Source organism: Rattus rattus, chromosome 10, assembly GCF_011064425.1.
Source record: "Rattus rattus isolate New Zealand chromosome 10, Rrattus_CSIRO_v1, whole genome shotgun sequence".
Classification (NCBI taxonomy): domain Eukaryota; kingdom Metazoa; phylum Chordata; class Mammalia; order Rodentia; family Muridae; genus Rattus; species Rattus rattus.
Window position 1 is genome coordinate 70,208,565 of NC_046163.1, and position 15,412 is coordinate 70,223,976.

At 47.4% G+C, this 15,412-nt stretch overlaps 1 protein-coding gene across 2 annotated transcripts in view; it reads left to right on the plus strand.

Moving 5' to 3' along the window:
- Positions 1-1,851: 1,851 nt before the first annotated feature.
- The window catches only part of Kcnh1 (potassium voltage-gated channel subfamily H member 1), a 298,193-nt gene continuing 284,632 nt past the window's right edge, over positions 1,852-15,412 (plus strand). For both annotated transcript variants that reach the window (XM_032915372.1, XM_032915373.1), the window contains exon 1: positions 1,852-2,129. In XM_032915372.1, coding sequence (XP_032771263.1) covers positions 2,051-2,129 — 79 coding nt within the window. In that variant the 5' untranslated portion in view covers positions 1,852-2,050. The remainder of the gene's footprint in view (positions 2,130-15,412) is intronic.

Genomic DNA, 15,412 nt, shown 5'->3' on the forward strand with positions numbered 1-15,412 from the left:
GACGGGTACTTCTCCCCAACCCCCATTCTTTTTTCTCCTACAAACAGGTGCATAAGGTTGGTTCAAGGATATATATATATATATATATATATATATATATATATATATATATATATATATATATATATAATCTGCTCTTTGAGCCCTTCCCACCATACATACCACAGCTGTAAGATCTTGCCTTATTCAAATGAACCAACCCAAACGAATTGGCTAGCCATCAAGCCAGCCAGAATCAAGTTCTCTCCGTGTAGTTTACCTCATTTGTAATAGAACAAAGGACCACTAGACGGAGCCAGTGTTTCAGAAATCACAGCTCTAACCTGTGGGGGAGATGTTATTCAGTGTGAGAAATCCAGCTTTACCTTCAAGTCACAGCACACGCCAGTCCTGCAGAGGCATCTCCTGCTGGCCGGGGCGTTGCCTGAGTTGCATCCACACAGATAGATGAAAGGCGACATTTATAATGGCCCAACTCATTTAGTTGCCATGAAAATAACATTTGATTTGGCACTTAATTTTTTTCCAGACATATTATGAATTTGAGTGTTTCGCCTGCATGCATGCATGCATGTATGTATGTATGTATGCATGTATGCCACGCACATGCTTGGTACCTGAAGAGGTCAGACAAGGGCACCAAATGGCCCGGAACCGGAATTTCAGATGGCTCTGACCTACTGTGAACTAAACCCAGGTCCCCTGCAAGAGTGCTCTTCAGTGCTGAGCCGTCTTTGCAGGCCCCCACACAGAACTTTAAAAGTCAGGGTTGTATCCCCTGTCTCACCTCCGCATAGCTCCACAACCCTGAGATTATGCCTGGATGGACCTGGCTCTGCTTCTGAGATTAAAAAAACTGAGACAGCATGTCTTTGCAACCTGTTAAGGTGTTTCCGGAGGTGAGCCCTGGCGTCACAGGTTTCAGGGTCAGGTCTATCTTTGAATTTTATTTTGAATCTTTGTCCAAATTGGAAACTCACCAGAATGCATCCTTCAGTGGGCACTGTCTCAGTCCCCTGCCACGCACAGCACGACAGGTACACATTCTGTGCAGTTGGAATACCCCCTCTTCAGTGAACAAGAGGTCCAAGTCATTTCTACCTGCTGTGAAGCCGCACCTACCTCATCTGTGCCCTGTACCTCCAAACCACAGCCACGGCTGTCTTATTAAAGTCTGATGTACTTTGGGAAGCCTTCAGAGGCAGCCCACCTCTGTGATGCAGGACAGCCAGTTCCCGTTTTCTAACCGCACACACAATGAGATTGTGCTGTAACAGGAAACCCTGATGCACCAACTCATATTTTGTTGTTTTTCTTTTTGGTAAAATGCTTGCTCTGTAAGAGTGGATGCCAGACAGGTGAAAAGGCCATTTATCAATTGAGAAGGCTGCACGCACTCTGATGGTAAAGACAAACCCAAACGGCTCCTGGGAGCTGAACCTGTCAGTCACTCTGTAAGTCGTCGTCCTTAGACACTTGGTTGGTTAATTCGGGGCAAGTTGGATAGGCAGGCTAATAAACCCTGCAGAACGCAGGGTGCCATTGCAGAGCCTGAAGGTCCTGACTCCGGTCTGAAGCTGTTCAAAGAAAGAGTCTCTTTGTGACCTTTACCGGCTTGTGTGTGACTTCACCAAGAAAGCTGCTCGCTCTGCTCTGCACGCCCCCAGGCGCACTCTGGACACACTTCCCGCTGCGCCCAGAGGGTGCCGCTCGGGTTCCAGCCTCGCCCGGTGGCTCCCGGCTACGGCTGGGTCCCCGTGGGATGCGCGCCCGGTAGGGGGCGCCCTGGACTGGCTGGCTCCCTCCGCCCACGGGAGGCGGCCGCGGCACATCGAGCCCGGGGCACTCGAGCGCACACCCGGGCGGGCCGCAGCGGGGAGGTGCGGAGCGCAGCGAGGGCGGCAGCGGGAGCCAGCCGCCGCCCCTGCGCTCCGGGGCTGCGGGGCGCATGGGGCGCGTGGAGCCGGGAACACTCGCGGGCTGCGCACCCGGCCGCCTGCTGCGGTGAGACACGGCGCCGGACGCCCCCAGAGCCCCGGCAGTCGGGAGGATGACCATGGCTGGCGGCCGGCGGGGACTAGTGGCCCCGCAGAACACATTTCTGGAGAACATCGTGCGGCGGTCCAACGGTAAGAACTGCCTCTGCCTCTTCGGTCGCCCAGGCGGGTTTTGATTTTTTTTTTTTATACGAGTGCGGTGATTGCAGACGCCTCCCGCCTGGTGCCGACAGATGCGGGGGCATCCCGGAGCTCCACTCACCGGCTTCTCCCGCCCGCGGGCCTGGGAGGTGGGCAGGGCTGGAGGGGGTCTGTTGCACCCCATCTCTGGAGGAGAGATCTCTAGGCGACGCCTTTGGGGCCTTTTCCCGCGCCCACCCGCTGTCCTCTCCAGGAAAGCCTGGCATTTGGTGAGAAAAGTCATGCGAAAAGTGACTGCAGGCTGGCCACCTTCAAGCACTGCGCTCCTGATGCGCACTGGCCGCCTCCCCGCGGAGGCTCCTCAAGAGTCCTGAGGTGCAGGGAGGCCAGAGGTAGCAGTAGAGCTGGGCTACTGGGTCCTGGCCCTGTCCGGGTGCTGGGATGTGCCTACTCCATCTTCCATCCCTTAAGCAGGAAAGTCTGACCAGCAGAAACCCTTCGGCAGGGGTCTCTTATCCACCCTCGCCAACCAGCTAGAGCAAATGGCTCACGAGGGTCCGAGTGTTTTTCTGAACTCAGCCAGGAAACAGAGGGAACTAAGTGGTCCGGAGTACAAATTTGGCATTTCGTCTCTTTTAAACCCTGCCAATCTTGTCCTCCATCACCAGTCGATTCATTGCCCAAGAAACCTGTGCACAGCATTAGGTTTTTGTACCTTTTAGGAGAGCTGGGAAGAGAGAGTCCTACTATGACTGATGGAGAGGGAATAATTTCCACCATCTTTTAACTCAGCGCTTAGAGTTTCCCGTGGTTTATTAGCATGAAGCCCAGCAGGTGAAAAGTCCTCAGAGTAAGAATCCAAAAGGGGCTATCCGAACCTTTCGGACCCACAGCTTGCCTCCGGCGTTAAAGCACACAGTCTTGGCGTTGGGGAGTTGCTGCCTACACCTGTTCATCGGGCTACTCAAGTCCGAGGTCCCCCTAGCAGCCTTCTGGGCTCTTCTCCTTCCAGAAGCAGGTGGCTTTCTCCTGTGGAGAAGCTGTGGGGACCTAACTCAGAGCTGGGTTTTGACAGTGTAAACATGGCGTGCAACCTTGGAACTCGGGTTGATGATGCGCTTCCAGCTGAATTCAGTTAGGGATTTGATGGAAGGGCACGGAAACTGTCTCCTGCCTTTTACGGGTCGTCTTTAATTAAAAAGTGACTGAAGTTTACAAGACAAAGCCCATGGGCTACTGTAGCAAATCTTACCTACATTTAAGAGCTTTCTTAGTAATGATCCCATCTTTGTTGTGTGCCTCTTAAAGATGAGTACTACTCGGTTATTACCTTTCCCTCCAAGGTTTAAAGGAGTCTTTAAAGCAAGGTTACAATTACTACCAGGGGCCGGTGTGTGTGTGTGTGTGTGTGTGTGTGTGTGTGTGTGTGTGTGTGTGTGTGTGTGTAATGATTGCTAAGCAGGCAGCCACAAGGTCACAGTTATTACCTGGTCCTGTCTGTCCGTCTGTCTGTGTCTCTCTCTGTGTGTGTGTGTGCATGCGTGTGCACACACATGTGTGTGATAATTGCTAAATGCACAGCTATGGAGAATTCTTTTGCGATACAAATCTGAAAGTGATTGTTGAAGTTAGTGTATTATTAAGGCTCTTAACTGACCTCGTATGGGCACTCACTGCCTTGCAGATTTGGGGATCCCACTGTGAGGGACATATAACTTTTTGGATAATAACTAACCATGAACATTATGAGAAGTCTGTCTACTGGAGAGGAGGCAGTACCCTGAAGTTAGAGGGAGACTGTGGTGTACTCTGTAGACTGGAGCAGGAAGGGTATGCTGCAGGCTACAGCCAGGGCAGTGTGGGCTTCTAGGGGGAGCTAAAACTCCTAACCCGACCTTCTGGTCAGTTGATCTCAGCGTTGTTCCCTGGCGTGAGTATAGGTAGAACGTCGATAAAGCAAGCAGCATGGAGTATTTTTAGCACTGGCCTTTTATCTCAGCACCTGTTCCGACAGCTTGATTCCTATCAACTAAAAAGGAACAACAAAGCCAAGCCCAATGATCCTGGGGAGCAGGAAGACCTCTTAAATGCTCGATTTTAGGGTACAAAGTGCTGACTTGAAACGTGGAGTTTACAGGTTTTGTGATTGTTTTCATACTAGTCCCTGGCTACGCATGACTAAATACCGGGAATGCTAAGAAATATATCTGCACGCATTTTACTTTTACAGAAACAGACTGTTTAAAAATATTGATTGTTTCTTGAAACCTGCCAGCCTATTTTTGGTCGTCGCAGCATTTAAATAGCAATACTTCATAATCACCTTGTTAGGCCTTTTATCCCAGTAGGCCTGTGTGACGTTGCCGCCACTGTTGCTGTCTACAGAGCAGCAACCTGAGTGAGCCCTCTAGTAAGAGGCCTGTTCACCGTGGCTGGGCAGATCACTGGGATTTGTTTCAGTGTCAGGGATCGAAGCCAGGGCCTTGCACAAGCCAGGCTAGCCCTGTACCACCGAGCTATCCCAGCCCTCACACAGCTTCTTTTCTCTACTTGATGAGCTTTGGTTGGGGAGATGTTTTTGTCATCTCCAGAAGAATGGCTGAGAGAAGGTGTTACGGGATTAGAACCATCCATGCTTGGGCTGCACTGGGTATCAAGTGTTTGGGATGTCCCAGAGCTGTAGATGAGACAGAGCTTAGATACTGTCTGCCTGTCCTTCCTCACAACTGTGTGGGTAAGGACTATTCTGGCAGCGCTCCTACATGTGGAAGGGCAGAACTGAGGAGATCTAGGCTGTGCTCTTTCGAGTGCAAGAAGCAGATTTCCCAGTGGAGATGAAACAAAATGTTATATCAACAGGAACAGCGTCCATGTTGGCCAGCAGCCACACACCACATCCAAACAGAACGACAGGGCAGACGAGAGCTCAAGTACATTCAAGAAGTCCGGAGTTCTTTTGCCTTTGCAGGATGGGGTAGGGGGTGGGGGTGGGGGTGGGGTGAAGGCTGGGGGGGAAAGGGGGGTAGGGAAAGCTGCGTGTATACCTCCTCAGGGACCCCTGGGCCACTTTCACAGGCCTGTGCACCTCAAGATTCAACAAAGGAAGGAGGTCTCCATTGTAAGGTTAAAGAGCCAAGAGTTCTTTCTGTGAATAGTTCCCAGACTTGTCAAAATGGGTGGGTAGCTTGTGGTCTAGTCAGCTGGTAGAAATGGCTTATTTCATTCAGTAAAGACTTGCTGGACATAGTTATTGACCCTTGGGGATAGATGGAGACAGGACAGTAAGTTTGTAGTGTGATTTTTCCTGGGGGACATGACAGGCCTGATACTGTTATCAAATATCTGGAGTCTATTCCAGGCTATGAGTTCATAGGTGCGTAGATTAGGAGTTAATTACAAGAGCCTAAGTCACCCCCAAATCTTACCAAAGGCTCACCCCAGCATGGGTGATTGCAGGAAAACCGTGTTTCTAACTCCCAACTCTGTCTTCCCCACCTGTGCACTCCCAAGTGCAGCTGGGCAGGCTCCCCACAGCTGGGCAGACTCCCCACAGCTGGGCAGGCTCCCCACAGCTGGGCAGACTGGTCATAGCTCGGCAGGCCATTGAGAGGTTGGAAGCACAGGTGAGGGTCCGGTGCCTTCACGCTCCTTCCTAGGATGGAATGCTAGCAGACTGGACCTTGTGAGGGTCTGGGGGGGTGATCACAGCTGCTCTGGCCATGACGGCAATGGCCGTGTGATGTCTGGAAGAAAGGCACCCTGGCAAATCTTGGTCCTACAGCAGTGACTGCCTCAGTGCTCCCTAGGCCTCTCAGTATATTAGAAAATAAAACTCTTTAAAGGTGTTTGCTAGGAACTAGTCTCACTTTCCTGGGTTGATTTTGAGGAGCGTAGGAAGGAGAGATTTAATAAGTACCTGTGCTTTGGATCGTTAGGAATTGCAGGAATGATTAATACCCGTACCTGATGGGGTTTTTCTCCTGAATGTGCCAACCATTGTTTAAAATGCTATTGGTGGGCTCGAAAGATGGTTCAGCAGGGAAAAGAGCTTGTCAAACAAGCCCGAGAACTGGAACCAGATCCACAGTGGAAGGAAAGGACCAGCTTCTAAAAGTTGTCTTACACACACACACACACACACACACACACACACACACACACACACACAGATAGATACACATAGATACACACACAGAGACAAATGTAGAGATAGACACACAGACATATGGACACATAGACGTATACACACAGAGATGGATACACATGGACACACACAGACAAAGCAGAGACAAACACAGATACACACTTGACAGACAGACACACAGACATATGGACACACACACACAAATACACATAGAGACATATAGATACACAACAGACATAGATACCTTCACAGACACACACACACACACAGACACACACACATAGACACACACAGAGACAGACAGATACAGACATATAAACACAGAGATACAAACATAGAGAAAGATATATGGGTATACACATATACAGACACATGGGCATACACACAGAGAGACACATACAGATACCCTCACAGACACACTGACACACAGACACACAAAGACACAGATACTCTTACACATATACACAGACACATACACACAGACACACACATATCTAGACATAGACACACAGATACATGGACATACACACAGACACAGACACACACAGACATACAGAGACACCCTCATGGATACACACACACACACACACACACACACACACACACACACACACAGACATATACATACAGAAATGCACAGACACTCTCACATACAGACACACACACACACACACACACACACACACACACACACACACACACACCCACCCACCCCCTATTGGCTTTGCTGCTCTTTTTATTCAAGGCGGAAAAGTGCTCTTCCACAACACTTTTTGACGGTTGCTCAAGTCTACAGGCGCCTGTTGTCAAAGAGCTGCTGAAGCGAATAGGAGATCTGTCTTAGAAAGGCTGGCAGTCTGAGGTGCCAGGAATCTACAAACTATTACTCTAGATGGGCCCATTCTCAGCTGAACATATGTTTTACTGTTTGGGAACCTATAGCTCACAATTGTAGGTGCCAGTGGGACCGTGCACATCACCAGGAGCGGTGCAGCGCATTTTGGTACAGACTCATGTGCGTGTGTAATGTACAAACTGCTAGGTCAGCTGTGTTTTTGTATAGTGTTAAGATGGCTGAGGTTGTTGACATAATTAGTTAGCAAACAGGCTAGGCACCATGGGTAATGCTGTCTCCTCATAGACGTGTTGAGCTGTGGCAATGTTCGTGACATGGAAATCAGGTTAAAATGTGTGTTTGGGAGTGGAGCTTATTGAGTTCTGACCTGTGTCTGTTTCTCCCTACAGTCAGGGCGAGGGTAACCTTCAGCTGTCTTCCTCTGAAAGTGTCGAAGGCGTGATCTAGTGATTGATGCTAGGAACTGAGAGCCTGAAGCCTTACAATGCGGCCAAGACAATAGAGCCCCCATTTCTATAGCTTTTGTAAGAGACACACTTCTTTACCTCCTATTTCAAAACAGCACATGCACTTGGAAAGTGCCATGGGAAATGGAGCCATTGTCTTTCTTCTTAAGATCCCAGGTCTTCACTCTGGCATCTTACATATAATTATATATAATAAATATTTATTTATTAGAAAGGTCTTTATTTTTAACTATCTTAAAGTGGTTTAATGCAATAATTGAAAAGCACACAAAGCAACTGTGTGTAGCTTGTACCCAGACACACACACACACGCACACACACACACACACACACACACACATACACACAGATACACATATAGAGACACAGAGACACGTGGACATACAGACATACACAGACACACGCACACACAGAGACATCTGTGTGCCATCATCACCTATGCTGGGAGATTGATCGGCCAGCAGTGGTCCACAGACTCCTGAGAGCCTTCCTGACCCCAGCTCCCCTCCCTCTCCCAGAGTGAGCCTTCAGAGCCCAACTTCAGCTTTGCTGCCCATCCCACAGAGAGCCATCTTCTGATTTTATGATCAACCTGTCCTACCATCCTTCAGGTTTCAACACTCTGCCTTCTGACTGGGACTGAGCACCCCATTTGTACTAGGTGTCCCAGGCACAGGCTGCATAATACATCTCCTTTTGTCAGCTGCTGATCCTTCTGTCATGCCTTCTGTCCATTCTCTTTCCTTGCTGTCTAACACTTCATAGTGTGGCCACATTTATGTACCTGCTCTGACATGGAGGGACACGTGGGTTTCCAGTCTGGGACTAACATTCTCATGCCTGCCTTTGGGACATGTGACACATGTTTCTCTTGGGGATACACATAGAGTGTGTATGCTTCACTGCAGCAGATGCTACCAGACAGTTGGGCAAAGTGTTTTCATCCATTCACACACCTTTTCCCTGCAGTGGATGAGGATCCCACTGCTCCAAGTGTTCAGGAGCATTTGGCATTTTCTCCTTTTTTTTTTTTTTAAATTTGCTCAAAAAAATCTAGTAATGAATGTCTGGGGTCATCTGGGGTTGTTTTCTAGTGAGCACATGACCAAAGTGAAATGAAAACAAAACTTGTTCTTGGCCTGTGGGAAGCTCTAGTGTGGAGTGATGTTTAAACATTCTCACATGTGCGTCCTTGCTTGGCTGCGAGTGACGTGGAAACTTCACCCTAGAGGTTATGGGCGAAGGGCACAGGCAAGGCTGTCGTGTTTGCTTGTTTGTTTTTGGTTTTGTTTTTTTTTATGTGTGTTTAGGACATTCATTTTCTTGTATTGAGAAGCATTAAATTCAGGGAACAGAGATTACATAAGAGCTGGAGCAGGAAGGGTGAAGGAAGTAGGAAGCGTGCTATTTGTCTTTTATTGAAAGAAATGGTGGGAAGTGACTGAGGGAGGGTTCAGACTCAGTGGAAGACACAAAAAAGAAAAAAAGTCCAACTAGCTGGCGAGGGAGATGCTCAGTAAAGTCACTGTCACATAAGCAGAGTACCCGACTTCAGTCTCCAACACCAGCAAAAGCTTGGTACAGTGGTATATGCTTATAATCCCACTGATGGGGAATGCAGGAGGGTCCTGGGTCTTACACACGCATGCACACAATAATCAAAAGAAAATTAAAACTCAAAGGCTAGCTTGCAAGTCAGCTTTATAACTGTGGTGAACCTTCCACGAGTTGAATTCTGTACCTGGGAATTCCCACATGAGGGAGAACTTTGCACCTCTGGGTCTCACTGAAGAAGCCACTATGAAGGCTGATATTGAAGTGTGAATCTGTCCAGAGGTCTAAGAGATGTTCTACAGAGTCAACATTTACTACCTATTTCCTCCCTGACACACATTTCACCCAGTACCATTCTTGGCTTTTATAACTGTGTCTTTTTTTGCATGAGGTTGGGTGTGGGCTGGCCAGATCATGTTAGGTCACTGAAAAAGATGGCAGAAAGTGGGAAGCTTTGTTTCTATGGGGTCGCAGCTTCCTTCTGGGTACTCATGCACTGATGCGATTCTTCAGTGAACCTCAGATTTGGAATTTCTTTGGTGCCCTAGTTGTTTGTGGTAGTAGAGAGCAGTCTGCTAAGCTTCAGCACCTCTCCAGGTTCTTATGGCTGCTGCTGTAACAATCAAATGTGTATATTAAGGGCAAACTCTTCAAGCCTTTCTGATTGGGTGCCACTGAATCACACCAGTCATCATTTATCTTACACTAGGATGATTCACTACGTACAATTAAACGACAGCTCTTTTGAATAGCACTGTGTTGCATAAAACTGATGTTCTGAAACGAGCTGAGTCAATCCACCATTATCGACGTAATTAGTAAGGAAGAGTACTGGAGACCAGCCGATCCCACAGCTTTTTGTAGCTGGGCAGTGACACCAGGTATCCTTTGTTTTGTTTTGGGGACAGGGTTACATGTTACCATGTCGCTGGTCATCCAGTGCAGTTGTTTGTGTAGGAAGAGCAGACCTCTGTGTCTTCTGTCTTTCCTTGAAGGTGGTGTTCTTGGTGTGCTGGACTCAGGGTTGGGAAGGCATAAGACATTAGCAGACTTCACATCTACAGCTTAACTTTGCTGTGTATTAAGAGCTACTTAGAAAAATACATTTTAGACCAGAACTTCACTTCTCAACCATGACAAAGGCAGTGTGGTTAATTTGAGTGGTAAGACTGTATTTCAGTTAACTATGAGTGCACATAAGTCTTTACATTTTATTACATTTGTTTCTGTGTGTGCTGTGTGTGCCGTAGCACACATGTGGAGGTCAGAGGGCAACTTTTGAGAGTTGGTCCTCTCTTTCTACCATGTGGGTTCCAGGGGTCAGATTCAGGTCATCAGCCTTGGTGGCACGTGCCTTTCCTCACGGAGCTGCACACCTGCACAGCCAACTGTAGGTTCAAGTTTTTATTTTACTTTCTCTTCCTTGAGCGTCACCAAGACTGAATAGATTACAGTTCCTGTGTATGTTCTGTCTGGATGGATTGGAGCCCTCTCTTTTGTTTTCCTAGCCTATACTGTGTCTTTGGAGGCTGGCCTGTGTAGATCATGGCTGCTGGCTCTGTGATTGGCTGATCGCTGGCTGGCTTCCTCTTCTGCAGTGCTCCACATGACATAGGAGAGACTGACTCTCTAGCTTTTTCCCTGCAAATGCACAGGGATGGCTGTCTCCCCCAGCTCACTTCCCTTGAGTTCCTGGGGTCCTGAGAAGACTGTAGAGATGTGCACACTTCTCTTACCCACTCCTGGTTTGTCAACTTCACCTCAGTGTCTGAAAGCTGCTGTGGTGTGAACATTTACACCTTGGGAGTTGGCAAATGCTGTAAACCACTTTCCCCTCCCGAAGGTCATCTTAGGGCCTGTCTGCTTTCTCCGTGTCATCCTGCATCTTTACTAAATGCTTCCTAAGCAGCTATTAGCATTCTCTGTTGAGTGGCTCAGTGTTCTTGGCGAGACTGGCCCAAGGATCCAGTGACTTGTCCTGTGATTAAGTCAATTTCTCAGGCTTCATACAAACCAACATGTGCTGTGTGGGTGAGCTTGGTGAGAGACGTGTACCGAGGCCCCAGTTTCTATGTATAGACATGGCAGTGTTTGACTGATGAAGGCTCCATGTGCTGGCTTGATGAAGTACTTTCATGTTCTTTCCCACATATATGTATATGTGTATGTATGTATGTGTGTATGTATACATGTATATATGTGTGTATAATGCATGTATATATGTGTGTGTATATAGGTATATATATTCAGTTTTATACTCTCACATGTCAAAGGACAGCATAGTGGTGAGTTTATCAGTCACCAGATGCTAACTAACCTGAGTTATAGTCACCTATGGTGATTACTAGGTATTGTCTACACTGTGGACCAATACTCTTTCTCACCAATGTACCGAAGGCTTTATATGCATCTCCTTTGATCTTCCTTACGATTCTGATCTGTGGGAGCTGTCATTATTCCCATTTACAAGTGTGGAGAGTGAGGTTTGAAGAGATGACCTGGGTGTTTCCACCTGCCCACTTTGTTCCCAGAAACCATGACTCTGAGACTTAATGTTTCATCAATGAATGCCGAGGCCAAAAGCTTGGTTCTTTGAGTAGCTCACAACTTAATTACCCGAATATTCTGTTCTAAGTCATGCCACCTGACTGGTTACCTGGTCCTCAGTTTCATGCGACTGTCTTCTTCTGTGTCTGGGGCACTGAATCTCACTCATGCCTGACTCTGTTCCCAGAAGTTCCCTCTCTGTGTTGGAACGTCCACCTCCCAATGTCCTGCCTGAATTAATAGGCCAGCAACGTTTGATTGACAGGTGAGGCTTCTATACAGTACAAGAGATTCTCTCTACAGATGGCCTAAAGTAACATGGGTCAGTTTCCAGCAGTAGACGTTTTAGAAGCTTAAGAAACAAATTCTCCTATCTCATACCCTATATAGTGTGATGGTTGGGTCTAATTGTCAACTTTACATACCCTAGAATCGTCTGGGAAGAGGGCTCAGTGAAGGATTGTCTAGATTAGGTGGGTCTCTGGACATGTGCGTGGTAGATTGAATCTGCTGTGGGGGTAAGGCTGAGTCTGTGGTAGATTGTCTCTGTTCCCAAGGTGAGGCTGAGTCTGTGGTGTGTTTCTATTGTTGAGGTGAGGCAATCCAGCTTCAAAGTGGGCAGATCTTTTCCTTGGGTTTGGGCACTGCACTGTGTAGGGGAAAGCTAGCTGAGGTGTGTGTGTGCATTCATTTCTCTCCTCTATGGTGGATGTGAGGTCACCATCTGTCTCAGCCTTCTGCTCCTGTGACTCTCCTATTGTGAGGGGCTGCAACCCTGGGGTGTTTTATTACCGCAACAGAGATAAATCCGAGCACTCAGGAACCAGAAGCTCAGTGGCTGGGGCCTTGCTTCCTGTGCTTCAGTGAATCCTCCAGGCAGGTCCCATGGATGTGGCAGTTGGAGAGCCCTGCTTTAGTGACAGCTCCATCCATTTCTTCATGCATGAGGTTAATGCTTAACTCCCAGGCACGTGCAGATGGAGGAATGTGTGTGTTGCAATGATAATGGGTGCTTTCTCTGTTGACTTTCAGTCAATGACTTAAGTCATGTCCACATTTTATTCCTGTCTCTGAGTAGTGTGAGTTTCTCCTGGGACCTACCTACCAATCCTGACTGTGTGTCTCCTGACTGGTCTCCCTGGAATTTTATCCCTGGTTTCCTCTAGCTAACCTAACACTCTCCATTTCCTTTTACCTTGACGAAGCTTCAGAACCCCCGTCTGCAGGCAACTCCCTTCTCTCTATTTTTTCTAACTTTTCAGTCATCATTTGAGAATGAGAAGATTGGTGTGTCTGTCATTTTGAAATGCTAGCATGCTTTCCCTAGAAAGAAGTTCTCGATTCTAGTCCCCTGTCAGGGGAAAACCACAGTGTCCTTTGCCAGCAGCTTGACTGCACAGGGATTCATCCATACTCCACGACTCGGAGTTACTTTTCTTCTCCTCTTTGAATTTAATGTCTCTCCCCACTAACTTCCCATTCCTTTCCTGTCACTTGCCATGGTGATACCTGCTCTCTTTGTGCCTCTCTAAAGAGCGGAAAAGGAGATGATTGCCATCTAGTCCATCACAGAGGGTCATGGTTGACGCCTCTATGGCATAAGAAATGGTTACAAGAGAAAAGCATGACAGATAGGTTCACGGGTGGGCGAATATGAGGCCTACACAGGACATGAGACTTGAAGGACTGGATGGTAGAAACTACGTCTTTTTGTGTGGAGGGCAGTGAGGGAGAAGCCTATTGGTAATTTCGGAGGGGTGATTTTTTTTTACATTTATTTTAATGTGTATGGGTGCACATGCACTGATGTGTATGGGTGCACATGCACGCCTCGGCATGTCTGTGGAGGTCCAGAAACAACAATGGGAGTCTATACTTTCCTTCTACCATCTGGGTTCTGGGGCTGGAACTCAGGACATCCGACCTGGTGATGAGCACTGTCACACTGATTCATCTTGCTGGTTCTGTAATAAATAACTTATGGGATAATAAATGAGTTTTGGAGAAAATAAATATATCCAGGGACCAAAGAGTGGCCCGAGAAGCAGTTCCCCTGGCCTCTAGGTACAGTTCGGTTTTCAATCTCTTTCTCTGTGATGTTTAATCTTCCATGGTTAATGAAATTCCAGTAAGAAGATTTGAAGGCAATTGCGTTCCTTGTTGTGAGATCCAGTCTCCAGGCAAATAAGGCATTTATTGCTAGAGAAAGCCCCTTCTTGCTGTGTGGATGAGAAAGGATCACTAAAGATTGACTTGGGGGCTGGGTGGCTGTAGAGGGCCAGAGATGCCTTGGTTCTGAGGCTTTCTTGGGTTCACATTCAAGGACCTCATCCTCAGCCTTCCTGTCTGGCCCCAGTTCCCCAGCTAGCACTATTGGTCTACCTCATGTTCTTGCATCAGCAGCTGACCTGTCTACACCTCTCAGGCCAGGGTCCCCCATCAGAATTCTGTCCAGTGTTCCCTCACATGACCCCAGTCTCTGCTCCGCTGTACCGTTAGTTTCTCAGCAGCACGGATATGGCCAATAAAGTCTGCCCAGCTCATAGGCCTTTCAGACAAACATCTCAGTTTCTGTTCTCGAAAGAACATCTAGTAGGACTAGTCCTGGCAGTGGCTTGTTTGGTCAACCGTCCACTCTTGGTTTTTCTTCTCTTACTGAAGTCCTGATGGGGGCAGTAGGATTTGGAGTCACATGATACGCAGAAATGGGCAGATAGAGCTGGATGTAGCTGTCAGCTGTACAGTATGCACCCTGTGATTCCATCAGGCCTGGGACAAAATACACTGTTTTAGTGTGGGGTTTCCATTGCAGCGAACAGACACCATGACCAATTCAGCTCTTATAAAGGACAACATTTAATTGGGGATGGTTTATAGTTTCAATGGTTCAGGCCATTATCATCAAGGCAGGGAGTGTGGTGTCATCCAGGCTGACATGGTCCTGGAGAATGAACTGAGAGTTCTATATCTTGATCCAAGGGAAGCCAGAGGGAGACTGGCTCTTCCACAGGCAGCCAGGAGGAGGGTCTCTGCCACATTGGACAGAGCATCAAAGCCCACCTCCACAGTGACTTGCTTCTTCCAACAAGGCCACACCCACTCCAACAAGGCCACACCCACTCAACAAGGCCACACCTACTCCAACAAGGCTACACCTTTTGAGTTGAGTCACTTCTCAGGGCTAAGCATATTCAAACCACCATTCACACACACCCAAAAACTTGTCTTATTAAACAGATTCTCTGAAATCCTCCTGCCCATTTTGATGTGATACCTTATCCCTACTAAGAACTCTTAAGTGACACACATAGTAGGAAAGCAAAAACTAGCTTTAGGATTTTTTTCTAATACTAATGGATATAGTTTGTGTGTGTGCATATGTGTATTGTACATGTGTGCATGCATGTTTTCATGTATGTGGGCACATAATGTGTTTGTATGTATGTGAATGTTGAGACCTGAAGTCAGAAATTATCTTTGAATACTCTTCTGCCTTATTAATCAAGGCAGATTTTCTCAGCCGAATGTAGAATTCAACATGTCTAGTTTCAGTTGCCAGCTTGTGTTGGGGAAATCCTGTCTTCACCTGTCAAGGTTGGTGGTGGTCACCAGGGTTTCTTTTTTTTTTTTTAGCTTCTATCAGAAGTGTATTTTTCTTTCTTTTTCATTTTTATTAACTTGAGTATTTCTTATTTACATTTCAATT